Raw genomic sequence first — 14,566 nt, forward strand, 5'->3', positions numbered from 1 at the left:
GTCTCAGGCTGAAACCCCTCAGGGAGGCTACCAAGACTAAATTATTCACTGAGAACTTCCCTCGCTGAGCCCCTCAGCCAGGTGCGTGTACCTCCTCCTGGCCTAGCAGCATACCCAGTACTGTGGGAGGCCGGGGGAGCCGAGAAGGCCTCTGAGTGTTCCTTCTTCCCAGGACCTTTCCCACCTCCCTTCCTCCTGGGCCCTGCCTTTTGGGACCCAGCGTGGGGGGAGGCAGGGGAGGCTGGAGAAGAGGACACAGGGCAGCCTGTTCCAGCCCAGGAGACAGAGGGCGCCTCTGTCCACTCCTGGCCCCTTGCCCCACTGGGTGTCTGTCTGTGAAGGGGTGGAGCCAGTGGGGGGTGTCGGCGGGGGAAGGACGACTGAAGACAGGTCTCCCCACACAGCTCCGGTAGCCACATTTGCAGCCTCGTCTGTCTGTCCAGAACCTGCTCCCAAGCTGACAGTGAGTATCCTGCCCCATCTGCCCTGGGTCCCTGCCCTGGCCAGCCTTGCGGAAAGGGGACTTCAGCAGGGCTCCAAAAGTCTGCGGAGGATGGCACTGTGGAGCCCTGAGGGTCTGGGAGGAGCTCGGGATTTGGGGGAGACAGTGTTTGGAAGGTGGTGAGGGGAGGCAAGTGAAGGTCAGAGGGAGATCTGGGAGCTCAGTGAATAAGGAAGCCAGTGGGGAACGCAGCCACTGAGTTTCCAGGAGACCAGGCCCTCCTCCCACAGAGTTCTCACGTGCCCCCGCAAGGCTCCCTCCATCTCCCAGGTGCTGGGGAGGAGACCCAGCTCTCGCCTTGCTTCCAGCGGTGTAAGAATAAGAAAGCAGATGGACCAGCTCCTTCTGCCCACCCACCCCCCGCCAGCCGTGGTCTCTCTGCCACCCCACCCAGCCTTGCCAAGAGCTCAGGTCCCAGGGAAGTTGGGGGGCGGGGGTGGCAGAGCATGAATCATGTGATACCAGGAAGGGGGCACTAGGGTACTCTACCCACTCCCACTGTCCCTTCATGTGACCTCCCCTTTCTCCTCCTCCTCTTTCTTGGCCCAGTTTCTCCACTCCTCTTTCCTCTCATTCTTTCCCTTTGTTTTTCTGTCTGCCCCCTCCCTGCCAAGGTCCTCTCAGAATGGCCCCTACGCAAAATCCCAGGCTGCTTGAGGTCTCCAGGCAACCTCTATGTGCCTCTCCTGGAGGGGGCTGATAACTCAGCCACCAGCACCCCTCCCTCCGCCCCCCAGCTGCCCCCCAGCTTATCCCCTCCATCAGCCCCGGCTTGGGTTCCATCTCCCCTGTGTCTCTGTGACAACCGCTTCTCACGTCCGGAGTTCAGGTGACATTCACAAGGGCCCCATTGAAGAGCTAGGATGTCATCTGATCAGGGCCCATTGTCCAGCCCCTCAGGTCTGGGGAAGGATGGGGACACCTGATCTGAGACACCTGAGCTGCCCCCTGAGGCTGTGGAGGGGCCGACCATCCCAAGGCCAAGGGAAAGAGACCCCCTGGCTTGGCAGTCCCCTCTCCTCAACAGACCCCTCCATTTTTCCCCTCCTCTCTCCCAGCCCCTTGGATTCAGAGGACCTCATGCACACAGCCTTTATCTCCCCTAACACATAACCAGCCCCATTCTCCCTGCTGCCACTGTCCCCACATCACCCAAGTTGGGCCTGGGGGTGGGAGTGGCAGGGACAAGATCCCACAAGTGTCCTCTCCCCCTCCCTGGGAGCCCTGGCTCCAAGGAAAAGGCTCAGGCATTCCTCTTTCCCTTCCCACCACCACACAGTAGAAGGGCTGAATCTGCAGAGAAGCAAGACGAACCAAACTAGAGGTAACGGAGGGAAGCCAAAGTGACATGTTCAGGAGAGAACAGTGTAGAAGGACCAAGAGAGGCCCCCAGTCTGCTGACAAGAAACTCAGAGGCAGTGAGACGCCCCCGTCCCCATGAACCTTGGGCCACCCACTCGGACTACCACCCTATCCACCACGCCGACTAAGGGCACCAGACTGACTCCTTGCTCTGGGTGGGCAGCAGAGTCAAGGCTATAGAGAGGAGCCCAGCCCACCATCCCCAACAGCAGATCTTGGCTGTGCTGGGCAGGCAAGTCCAGGGTAAAAATAGAGCCAGAGGAAGCCAGGCCGGGTCCTGTGACCACCCCTACCTGCCTGCCCCACCCTCCTCAGTGTCCAGGCAGCCAGGAGCAACTGCAAAGTCCACTGCAGGCCTCTAGAGCCAGCCCAGCTCCAGCTGTTCTACCTCCATGCCCAAATCCCTGATTCCCTCTGGCTGGGGTGTGGACTGAAGGGCACAGAGAATGAGGCTAGACTTAGGTCTGATCAGTTGTGGTGGGGCTCCGATCTCATGGCTCTTTGAGCTGTGGGCCCCTACCCCAACACCAGCTACCCCAGGCACAGTACCCAGCTCACTTCCATGGTGGGACGTGGGTAGGTGAGCTGCGAGATGGGCTCTGAGCTGGAGACGGCAATGGAGACTCTCATCAATGTGTTCCACGCCCACTCGGGCAAGGAGGGGGACAAGTACAAGCTGAGCAAGAAGGAGCTGAAAGAGCTGCTGCAGACGGAGCTCTCCGGCTTCCTGGACGTGAGCACAGGGTGGGGGTACAGGGTGGAGTGGGCGAGGGGTGGGGGAACAAAGTGGGCACCTCCCTGCCATCTCCCCACCCCACCCCAGCTCAGCCGAACCATCTCCTTCCTCTCCCAGGCTTCCCTACTCCTCTGGGTTCAAGTCAAAATGTCCTGATTTACTGATCACCTGTTAAGGGCTAGGCCCTGTGTAGATGCATCAGTAACAAAACACACAGTCTAGCAGGGAAGGATGGACACTTGAAAGTAAACACTTGAACACCAGGAAGCACCCGGGGCCTTAACAGAGGTGCCAGAAAGGATTATGGGAGAATATTAACCTGACTGAAGTGGACGGCTTCTCCAAAGAGGTGGCACTCAGGCCCCTGGAAGATCATTAGGGTAAATGAAGACATTTTAGGAGGAGGTATAGTATCTGAACAGGAGCATGTGAGAAAGAAGATGGAGCGTGCTTGGTAGTTTTGACTGGACTGAAGGATGCAGAAGAGAAGCCAGTAGAAAGTGTACCAGCTTTGAGATTTTATGAGACCCGGGTTCAAATTCTGACGCTGCCACTTAATAGCTGTGTGACTTTGGGCATGTTCCTTAACTGCTGTATGTCAATTTGTTTCTTCTCTAGAATGGGCCTAATGAAAGCTACTTCATACTATTTGTGCTAGAATTAAATGAGACAGTGCTTGTAAAGCTCCTAGTGTAGTGCTTCTCACATTGTAGGCACTCAACATACGGTAATTGTTTTTATTATTCTGCCTCGTTAAGGAGCTGATTCTGTAGGCAACAGGAAGCCACAAATATTTTGTTAGCTTTGAGGAGGGCAGCAAGAGTCCCATAATTGGAAGTAGTTCTCCCTCTTGCTCATCTCTGCCTCCTTCTCCCCAATCAACCAGCCCCCATGCCGCTGACTCAGTGCCGTTCATTTCCTTATACACCTACCTCTCCGTCTCCTCCCTCCACAGGCCCAGAAGGATGCGGATGCTGTGGACAAGGTGATGAAGGAGTTAGATGAGAATGGAGATGGAGAGGTGGACTTCCAGGAGTATGTGGTGCTGGTGGCTGCCCTCACAGTGGCCTGTAACAACTTCTTCTGGGAGAACAGTTGAGCAGACGGCCCCAGTGGGCAGCGCCCTTCACCTCCACCCTGCCATACCTGCTCCTTCACCCTGCTTCCCCCTCACCCCACTTTTCCCTCCCCACTAACAAGGGCGCAAGAGTAGTGGGCCAGGCCTGCAATTCATCTTTCATTAAAGGCTCCTCTCTCACCAGCCGCCAGCTGCTGTCTGTCTCCTTTGGGGTATGGAAGTGGGTGGGGAAGTGAAGGCTGCTCACTCCCAACTTGCCATATTTGGGGAGGGATCTTATTTTGAGAGAGGTCAAGGGGCCATTACATCTTCCTACTTAAGGAATGCTCAAGGCCCAGGAAGGTTGGGGTTCAATGTCCCAGCTGGAAGTGGAGGAGACATCAGCTTCTCAGATATAAAGCCAAAAGGGTTTCCCTTCAACCTTCAAAGAATATTTACTGAAGACCTACCATGTGCTAGACATCCTATGGGAACTGGGGACACAGCAGTGAGCAAAACAAACACGACCCTCAACATCACATAGGTAAAGTCCAGTAAGGATACCAAAACATACGCACATACATGCTAGGAAGGAAAATGAAAGGATCTGATGCACGTGATTGGGGTGGGGGGTGTTGAAGACTCGTACACTCATTCTTCAAACATGCGAGCCTTTTATTGTGTGTCCAGCCATAATGAAAATCCCGCATAGGTCTACATCAAAATCCACATGGATGGCAGATGGAGAGAGAGGACATGGAAGGGGGAGCAGGGACGCAAAGGTCCCCCCCAAATAACTATTTAACAATGTTCAGGCCAAGTTGGGGAAGGAAGTGAAGAAGAAAATATGGACGGGTGGTGGTGAGTGGTGCAGGATCTAGCAGAGGTGTGCTCCCAGCACTGGCCCCCAGGCCTTGGCTGGGGCGTTTGCAGCAATCTGCAACTCTCTGACTGGGGCCAAGGCAAATGATGAGGGGAGAGCCAGTGCAAATTACCTGGGCCCAGTGGTCCACAAGAGAGGCGGAGGAGGGACTTCCCTGGTGGCACAGTGGTTAAGAATCCACCTGCCAATGCAGGGGACATGGGTTCCATCCCTGGTCCGGGAAGATCCCACATGCTGCGGAGCAACTAAGCCTGTGTACCACAACTATTGAGCCTGCGTGCCACAATTACTGAAGCCCGCGTGCCTAGAGCCCGTGCTCTGCAATGAGAAGCCACTGCAGTGAGAAGCCCACACACCACAAGGAAGAGTAGCCTCCGTTCGACACAGCTAGAGAAAGCCCACGCGCAGCAACAGAGACCCAACGCAGCCAAAAATAAATAATAAAATTAATTAATTTTTTTTTAAAAAGAGACAGAGGAACATCCGCATAAAGAATTGTAGTCCGTCTGCCTTAGCTTGAGGGGGTGAAGGGATGTGCCAGGAAATATGAACATCTTTTTCAGGGGGACCAAATCAGCCCCAGTGACCTAAATTACTAACCTGCAGCCCCCTTAAAACCTGGGAGCAGGGACTTCCCTGGTGGTCCAGTGGCTAAGACTCCGCACTCTCAATACAGGGGGACCAGGTTCAGTCCCTAGTCAGGGAACTAGATCCCACATGCTGCAACTAAGAGTTCACATGCCACAACTAAAGATCCCGCATGCTGCAACTAAGACCCAATGCTGCCAAATAAATGCATACTTTTTAAAAGCTTTTAAAAATAATCCATTTTCCAAAAATAAACATTGGTATGCCACTTGGCTACGCCCCTTCCTAGGCGGGGGTCTGAGTTTAATACAGACCAGGCCTTTGCTAAAGCCCCGCCTTCTCCCTAGGGCTCCGCCCTAATCCCGCGCAGGCGTGGCACAAATTTTCCGGCCCCTTAGTGGTGCGGCGGATCTGACGCCTAACGTAACTGCGTCGACGCCATTTTAGCCGGTCCCTCTCCGCACTGGGTGTGGCGGACATTTTGTTTTCGACACCGAGCGGGAGTTAACGGCAGCCGCTGTGGTGAAAGGCAGGAAAGGGCAGGCCGGTTAGCAGGCGGACGGGCCAACCGGACAGCCAGCCAACAGCAACGAACTAACCTAGCAATCTACCGCGTAACACATCTAACTAACCGCCCACCAAGTTAACCCGAGCCCCTCCACCGTCAACTCAGGTTCGGCCGGCCCCCGGCCCGCCTGCCGCAGCCGTGGTGGCAGCCCCGGGAGGAGCACTGGCGTCCGTTTCCTTCGGTACGTGTCTGTGGTGAGGAGGGCAAGAGTCCTGGGGAACGGAGGGGTCCGGCGGACGCGGATCGGGAGCTGGCGGGATATGGAGGCAGACAGGGTGTCCGAGGTGGAGGCCCCGGAGGGGGCGGAGCCGCTGAGAGGGAGGCGGGGGAGACCCCGAACTGGAAACTCGCCGCGGGATTGATGGAAAAGGTGGGGATTTGATAGAGTTAAAAAAGAATGTTGTTTGGTGGGTTGAGCAATGTTGGCGGTCCTGACAGGGCTTTGAGAGGGAAGGGAGATCAAAGGAGGACTATACGACTTTAGAGAACGTTGGAAAGTAATGGCGGCTTCAGGGTTAAATTTTGTGGAGCGCTCTCCGGGAGCGAACTCCCAGGTGAATGCCCATTTAGGGAAACGTTGCCTACTCCCTCCGTCCCCCAGCTCCGCAGGCCCTTGCTAAGGCTCCTACTTGATTTTGAAACTGGTATGCTTGTGTCATCTTTCTAGATCAGTGGTTCTCAGTTGCGGCTGCACAAGAGAAGCACCGAGGTAGACTTTCCCCCACACCCCCACTTCGAGGTAGACTTTTTTTTTTTTTCTCCCTTCTAGTTGCTGATCCCCAGACCTCACCATCAGAGATTGTGCTTTAAATAGTTTGGGCCCAGGCTTCTGTGTTTTGTTGTTTTTTTAAAAAAAAAAAGCTTTTTGCAGCCAAGGTTGAGAAGGACCGCTCTAGATGAAAAGCCAGACTCTTAACACTTCTTTGGCTAGGTCTAAGTCTGCCATTTTGGAGGCTTGGGCAGATATTTTCTGTCCTGTGGCCTTGGAGTTTATTAGTTTGAGGTAACTAGCTTCTTAAGTTTAAGCACCTGAAATGAGTTTTGGTGTGATCATCAATAGGCACTGATACAGGCCTTTTCATTCATTTTTGGTTTGGGCCTTTGGCACTTGTTGAAATGAGGTGGTCATCATTCTCATTTGCTCATTCTGTCCATTGTCCTTTGTAGATTCTCGGGATTTGAAGATGGCTGCACAGTCAGCGCCGAAAGTTGTGCTAAAAAGCACCACCAAGATGTCTCTAAATGAGCGGTGAGGCAGCCAACAGCAACTTCAGCTCGTTCATAAGAAAACATTACTTAAATTGGCCCTGGGGTCCAATGCACAAAAACCGGTTTTAAACTAAATACCAACAGAAGGCTACAGACCTCTGTTCTTAGTTGCATCGTATGTGGTACACAAAACAAATTGGGCGGTTGTTTCAAAACCCCTTATCAGTAGATTTTTATGTTATGCTGTCTGAAATATTTATCTGGTGGGATGTATTTTAAAAAGACTCCTCACACCCTCCCTTTTCTTCACTTTTTTTTTTTTTTTTTTTTTTTTACATTGATACAGGGGTGGTGCAGCTCGGTAGCATGGTACCCTAGCTGCAGTAGGCTTGCTGCCCAGTCCAAGGCCAGCAGTGTTGTGTCTGGCCTGTAAGAGGCGGGTAGCAAGCTATGAATATGTCCAAAGGCCCTTGAATGTCATTCTTGGGCCTTGTAAGAGGCACTCGCTTTGCTCCATTTCACTTTCTTTCCATTCTGCTTTTAGTTTGTTTTTGTTTTCGATTCTTTTACAATTGAATGTTCTTCTCTTTCATTCCATTAAACTTACCTTGACAGGAATAATAGAAGAGTGTCTTCACAAGTTCTTAAATGATTGAACTAATCTTAACTTTTTCAGAAGTAATCACTTAGAGTCAGAAAAAGTAATCACTTGACACTAAGAAAAGTTAAGGCATTTAAAGGCACTTTCTGTCTCTGAGAGCTTTGTTCATTGAGTGCCTTCGACCAGTGACTTTATTAAGTTGATGTTAGACCACTGAAAGATTTACTTATGTTTGTTTGCCTTTTCTGAAGCATATGTACTTCTCTTTATCCCTTAGTGATACACTAATTCTTCATATTCACCTTACTACGTGAACAAATGTATGAGAGAGTGTGATATGCTCTTATAATTTATGTGGGTGTACCATTTCCATGGGCTTTGAAGGTGTTCTAGTCCTTCCTTACGTTTGCCCTTAAAATGCACCCTCAGGTCCCCAAAGGTTTTGGCTTGCTTTGTCTGTCTTTGAAACTACATCTTCTGTCTCTTGTCATCATATCTGCTTATTGCATGCTTTTCATACTTTCTACCTCTCTAAAAGCCGTTACCTGAGCCCTTGTTATCACTTTTGATTGAATGTGCTACACTTAGCTGCATTTCTAAGTTTCTGATTCTTGCAAGTTTGTGGAAGCAGAGGAGTCTTTAACCCACATCAGCCTTGATCTAAGTGTACCACTTTACTTAAAGTTCGTGGGATCTGGAGCTCCTGGTCTAGCAAGCCATGAAAATGCCAATAAATGTTTTGTAATAAAGCGTTTATTTAAACATCCATTTTGTTCGACCTTGAAGCTTTACTAATATGCTGAAGAACAAACAGCCGATGCCAGTGAATATTCGGGCTTCGATGCAGCAACAACAGCAGCTAGCCAGTGCCAGAAACAGAAGACTGGCCCAGCAGATGGAGAATAGACCCTCTGTCCAGGCAGCATTAAAACTTAAGCAGGTGAGAGAATGGGTCTTAATGCTCCAGAAGCAGCTGGTGATCCCTGTCAGGTAGTCCACTGAGGCTGTCAGGACGCCATGGATAATTACGAGGTGGCTCAGGGCAAAAGCTGAACTTCTCTGGAGGAAAGAGAAGTTAAGAGAATTCCCATTTTGGCAGGTACCAATAAGTAACTTTTTGTTGTCTTTCTCTTTTAGGGAGTTTGCCATCAAGGTGGCCTGTTTCTGTGTTATCAATGAGTATTAATCTCTTTTGTTCTCTGATCCTTCGCCCTTAAAATAGATTCACTGGCTTTTTCCACAAAGAAATTTTGGTTTCTGTTTTAGATGATCTTCAAAAAATCCCTTTATTTCTCATTAAATGGTTTACAAATTAGGGAAATGATTTTATACTTTCTTCCCTAATGCAGGGAGTCTGAAAGGCCTCTTAGTCAAAGGTTTTCAATGCTAAACAGTAGAAAGAGTGGGGTGACCCTCATCTCCACAGCACCTAAAGTTTTGCCAGTAAAGTAGAGCGAGAACACTGAGTAATTAATTTAAGAGTTAGCGGGTTCTCTTTCAAATTTCCAGTAAGAGATAATCCTATTCAGATCTGAAATAAAACCTGCTCTTTATTATTCATAGACTTTATATGCAAGTCCGGACAGTGGCTGTGGAAGGATATGTCCAAGCTGTGGCTGGGCGTCTGGAGGGCGGTGCCATGCAACTGTAAGGACTTTAACTGGTAGCACTGCATGGCTGTGCATAAAATCAGCAGTTAAATATAACACCCTTCCACCCCCACCCTGAACCATTGGGCTCACTGACCAAAAATAAACAAGGCCTTCTGCTTCAGCTACCTTAAGCCTTGGAGTGGCTGCATTCATCCCAGACTCAGGAAAGCAGTAAAAGGTGCCACTGTTTTCTAAGAGTAAATAGTAAAAATTCTTGAAGACAGGTCTCTGACATATTATTCCAAAGGACCTTTTAACAAGAAGCTTGGAACAGAGGCTGTGCTGAAGAAAGTAGCCTCTAGAGCACTGCTGTCCAATAGAACTTTCCACGGTGTTGGAAATGTTCTATATCTGTGCTCTCCAATACAGTAGCCATTAGCCACATTGACTATTGAGCGCTCAAAATGTGGCTAGTGCCACTGAGGAGCTTACATTTTTATTTTTATTTATTTATTTTTTTACTTGTAATTTTAAATAAGCCACATGTGGCTAGTGGTTACCTTAGCATGCAGCACAGCTCTAGAGTGAAAACTGAATGATACAGTTGACATCCTTCAGCTTCTTTTCAATGTTAGAGACTAGTATTGGTGGCAAGTAAGGGATGGGAAGGGAGAAGAACTTCTAAGTACTATGCATTCTCCCCTTAAAGAACAGATCTTGGGAGAATGTACTAGGGATGACTAAACACAAGAGACTTGGAGAAAGAAGTCCTGACCTCGTGTTGTTCAGAGCCTGCCCCTCTGATTAGAAGCAGTTTATGATCTCATGCTAGAAAGCTAATAATAATAACTCGCAGCATATGGTTGCAGAGAAAATGGTTTGTAGTCATTTGTGGGTGAAGCCTGAGGACGCATAATTTATTTTCGTTCATACTGACTTACGGCGTTATAGGAGAACAGGTTTGCTAGGGCTTCGGTGGTGTTCAAGGCTACACAGTCACCCTTTCCTCTGAAGGAATTTAATTGTCTGAGATGTGGTCTTTGTAGTTTCTCTTTGAGGGACAGATTATTGAAAATTTTCTATCTATGGTATGTCCTTGTTCTCAAATGTAGCCCTGAGTTTTATGATTATAGCTAAACTGTCTTAATTCTAATGCAGGTTTAGCTAGCTTTCTGTGGAGATACATTTGAGTTATGTGTTTATTTTGAATTAAAAGTCATTATACTGACTTAATTAATGGAGCTGTTTGCAAAGGAAGACATGGAATTAACGGCTATTTAAGATATGTAAGGAAAGGAGATTTGACTTTTTTGTGTTTATTTACATCTTAAGGTAAAAAGTGGACCGTCTGGAGATAGATACTCAGAGGAAAAATGGAACACACTGGCCTCTTTGACTGAGAAATCAAACTTGTTCTTAAGTCACAAGAATTCAAATGAAATTGTAATTTAAACATTGCCCAGAGTGTGATGAACTTCCTATGGTGTTTGAGTAAGCCTTTGAAGACAGTGGTAGTCCTTGGGCAGGTATGAATCCAGTCCTGTCATTGTCAACTGGTGGTTCAAAAACAGCAGAATCTACGATTTGAAATACAGTGTTCTTATTAAAACTTATGTTCCAAGTAGTGGTATATGACTTCTGTAGCCAAACTAGTGAGGTAATTTGTGGTGATGCCAATTTCATGGGACTATACTCAAGCTTCCTAGAAGCTCTGGATCAGAATTCTGCTTGTTTTCTACCATGTTCTGAGGCAAAGGCTTGCTTCTGGTTTGGGATCCTTATGACACCCCATGCAGGTTTATCTCCCGCCACACAGACATCTCACTTGCTTCTTTTTCTCTGCACTTTGAGTTGCTAAATCCCAGTGGATTGCTTTTTTGATCTCAATTCCCTAACACCTTTTCTTCCAGAAGAGCTTAAAGCAGCGTCTGGGTAAGAGTAACATCCAGGCACGGTTAGGCCGACCAATAGGGGCCCTGGCCAGGGGAGCAATCGGAGGACGAGGCCTGCCCATTATCCAGAGAGGCTTGCCCAGAGGAGGACTCCGTGGGGGACGTGCCACAAGAACCCTGCTTAGGGGCGGGATGTCGCTCCGAGGTCAGTGCTCTGTACCTGATAACTGTCGGGCCCCACCCCCTTCCCTTTTCTCTTGGGCTGCTTATGGACACATTTGTTTAACATCTTTAAGCCTGAATTTGTATTGATACAATTAATAACTTTTGAAATCACGTATTTTTAATAGTGCTGCATGTCTTTTATCGATACCATTCCTTTTCTGATAATGTGCAATGGTGAGAGGGTAGGACCTGCGTTACAACAGGTAATTCATGTCATCTCCATTCCATTTTAAAACACCCTGCTGCTGCTTGAATCAAAGCACATTCAAGTTCTAGAAATAAGTCAAATCTAAGAAACTTCTTGGCCTGTTGGCCTATATATTAATTAATCATCTCTGTTCCTGGTTCTAGTGAAATACTCTATTACATCTGGAAAAAAGAGGACAAGTTGACCAATAGCACTTAGCTATCTATATGTTACATTTTAGGCACTGTTATACTGTTCTCTGTATAGTTCTTGTCCCCTACAAAAATGTATTGAGAGCAGGAACCATATCATTTATTTTTAAATATGCCATAATGCTAGGCACCTACCTGTGATTATTCAATAGAGATTCATTAAATGTATATACTTAACTAATTGACTTAACTCCCAGCTTCTTGCAGAAGTGGATTTGTGGTCAGACTTGTTGAATTGATTGAATAAAGAGCAGCTTAATCCTTTCACACTCAGTGTGCAGCTTGCCCCACCCAACCTAAAAATTAACTGAATTAACTCTCATTTAACCCTCACCGCCTTCCTTTGGTTAGAATCTACTTTGTCTCTCTTGGATTTACCTGCATATACATTGTATGCCTCCTCTCCAAGGTCAAAACCTGCTCCGAGGTGGACGAGCCGTAGCTCCCCGAATGGGCTTAAGAAGAGGTGGTGTTCGAGGTCGTGGAGGTCCTGGGAGAGGGGGCCTAGGGCGTGGAGCTATGGGTCGTGGCGGAATCGGTGGTAGAGGTTAGTCAGCTACCAACTTCAGAGACTAGCTTCCCCTTATTTCTCTCCCTTCAAAACTCAGAGCCACCTTTCTGCACAGCTTCAAGTCATAGGCAGGCTTATTTGTTTGTCTTGTTTGTTTTATGAAACTGGCTTATTTTCTAAATTCACATGCTGGTAATGTGGAGGTCTGTCATGGGTTTTCCAAGAACAGTCAGGTATGTGTTACAGAGCCAGATTATATTCAGACTTCTTTCAGGCTCTCGCAAATTTAAATTGTATTGCTAAAAATGACAGAATGGTCAGTTTGGCGTTTTATCTTTTTCTGTCCCTGACCCACCACCACACACCCCACCCCATAGCTCAAAACCCACTTTGAGTCTAAGAAGAGAGAAGAGGGAGATGTACAAAAACGAAGCAGAGTTAAAGAGGATGGTGAGACTTGGAGCTAGGTTTTGACTCTGAAACCAAGTAAATTCCAGATAAAGTTTGTGTCTATGCGAAACCAGAGATGACTTTTTTTGATCAAAGTAGAAAAAGCAAGATGATATTGTGTCAGTTAACTAACTGACTCTTGTTGATAATCTTACCTTGAGACTTAGTGATATTTGTCCTGTGACCTCATGGCCCAGACTGGAAGAGAGTTTTTAATGGTGTTGCTATTAATGCCAAATCTCATGGGAGTTTTCTGGCTTAGAGTTTAGTGGAAAACTCCCAGCAACACCTGTCCAGGAAAAATAATATATATTCTTATAGCCCCTGGGTATATTTGCTTTGGTCTTTTTAAAGTGTGTGGTGGGTCTTCCATAATTTATGACCTTGAAGTTGCCAGGGGATAATAACTATTGGGAAAAGAAATTTGATAACTGAGGGCTTGTTTTCTTCTCTCGCATTATATGTTGCTTGGCTTATTGAGTGAAGTACAAGCTAGTTTGGGTTTCAGGATGAAATAGCATGTTTCCAAATTATCTTGACTTGGTTTCTGAGAGAGACATCACAGGGATTGGGCGGGGAAGAGGCTGAAGTAGCTTTTCAGAAAGCTGGGTATGTTTTGTTAAGTGAATTGAAACCACCTCTCAGATAACCATAATTGTTAAAATGTGAATAGAATCGGGAGATAGAAATGGCTGGGACTACTCAAAATGTTTTTCCCCAATTCTCTTCATTGTTCCTATGTCAGAATAACTCCTCAGTCTCCTGACATAGGATCAGTTCATTAGGTTTGATAAATTTGAGGAGACAAGCTAATTTTTCAGAAGGATCTCCAGTAAAGTTTAATTTGAAAACTGTCTACCTCCACACCCCTGTTTCTCTGTGCCCTTGTTACTTCCTCCCTATCTTACTAAATGGGATTATCTTTAATGTACTTGTATTTTAATTATAAACTTATAGCGAGTCTCAAATTTTAGTTTCTCTTAGGAGAGATTAAGAAATTTTTCATTATCAGTTAACTATATTCCCTTACTTTGTTGATAGAAGAAAAAAATTTCAAATAGCATTTAGAGATGAGCATGTAATAAGGGATTCATTATGTGTGCTTTCCATGTGTTGCTTTCTACCCAGTGTGTTTCCTGTTTTTCCAGATTTCTCCTCTTGCCCTGCCCTTCAGCCTTTCTCAGCTAGGCCCCACTGCTCTAAGGGGCATTTACCATAGCACCAATTAAACTTACTTGTAACTGTTTTTCTTGTTTTTCCCTTGGGCCAGGTCGGGGTATGATAGGTCGGGGAAGAGGGGGCTTTGGAGGCAGAGGACGAGGCCGTGGACGAGGGAGAGGTGCCCTTGCTCGCCCTGTACTGACCAAGGAGCAGCTGGACAACCAACTGGATGCGTACATGTCAAAAACGAAAGGACACCTGGATGCTGAGTTGGATGCCTACATGGCTCAGACAGATCCCGAAACCAATGATTGAAGCCTGCCCACCCTCCTGTGAGACTCTTGTTAAAGTCACACATCTGTAAATAACCTTGAGATAACAGATGAGAAGAAACTTGATTGATGCTGGAAGGACCTATCATAATAGGCTGTGGACTGACTTGCCACCAGTTTGTGCATTTAGTGTGTTCCTTTTACTTTTTGATACTGTGTTGTATGAAACCCTTTTTTCCTCTGACTTGGGTTTTGTTTTGTTGTCGTTTGGGGTTTTTTTCCTTCGCCCAGACTTCTCTTTGAACATGAATGTGTTGGCCTTGTGGCTAGTACACCCTCTTCCCCGCTCTGCCTTCCCTCACTTGTCATATGCTTTGACATTCTGACATTTCCTCTGTTCATCTCCCGTGAAGAAGACCCAGAAAGAGCCCATCAATGTCCCTCCATAATGTCTAGGTTTCTGAGATGCAATTCTGTTCTGCATCATCTTTAAAGAGCCTCTTAAAAGTGTTTAGAAAATCTGGAGCTCAAAAATGCATTCTGCCACGCTGATGTTTT

General features: G+C 47.4%; 2 protein-coding genes across 4 annotated transcripts; both read left to right on the plus strand.

The window, feature by feature from the left end:
- Positions 1 to 376: 376 nt before the first annotated feature.
- Positions 377 to 3,863, plus strand: S100A1 (S100 calcium binding protein A1). The gene is made up of 3 exons (XM_079697356.1): positions 377 to 463; positions 2,445 to 2,597; positions 3,556 to 3,863. Exons 2-3 carry the CDS (start codon positions 2,457 to 2,459, stop codon positions 3,697 to 3,699), a joined length of 285 nt encoding a protein of 94 aa, XP_079553482.1. The 5' UTR covers positions 377 to 463; positions 2,445 to 2,456; the 3' UTR covers positions 3,700 to 3,863.
- Positions 3,864 to 6,880: 3,017 nt separating this feature from the next.
- Positions 6,881 to 14,252, plus strand: CHTOP (chromatin target of PRMT1; the record flags this gene model as incomplete). Of its 3 annotated transcripts, XM_079727643.1 has the most annotated exons (6): positions 6,881 to 6,945; positions 8,293 to 8,446; positions 9,070 to 9,153; positions 11,009 to 11,195; positions 12,024 to 12,161; positions 13,846 to 14,252. In XM_079727643.1, the coding sequence occupies 6 exons, from the start codon at positions 6,881 to 6,883 to the stop codon at positions 14,049 to 14,051; spliced, it is 834 nt and encodes a 277-aa protein (XP_079583769.1). In that variant the 3' UTR covers positions 14,052 to 14,252. The 3 variants fall into 3 exon arrangements, with proteins under 3 accessions (XP_079583769.1, XP_079583767.1, XP_079583768.1); XM_079727641.1 differs by lacking the exon at positions 9,070 to 9,153; XM_079727642.1 differs by lacking the exon at positions 9,070 to 9,153 and having other exon boundaries at positions 11,012 to 11,195.
- Between the last annotated feature and the right edge of the window lie 314 nt (positions 14,253 to 14,566).

Source organism: Hyperoodon ampullatus (genome assembly GCF_949752795.1).
Source record: "Hyperoodon ampullatus genome assembly, chromosome: 2".
NCBI lineage: Eukaryota > Metazoa > Chordata > Mammalia > Artiodactyla > Ziphiidae > Hyperoodon > Hyperoodon ampullatus.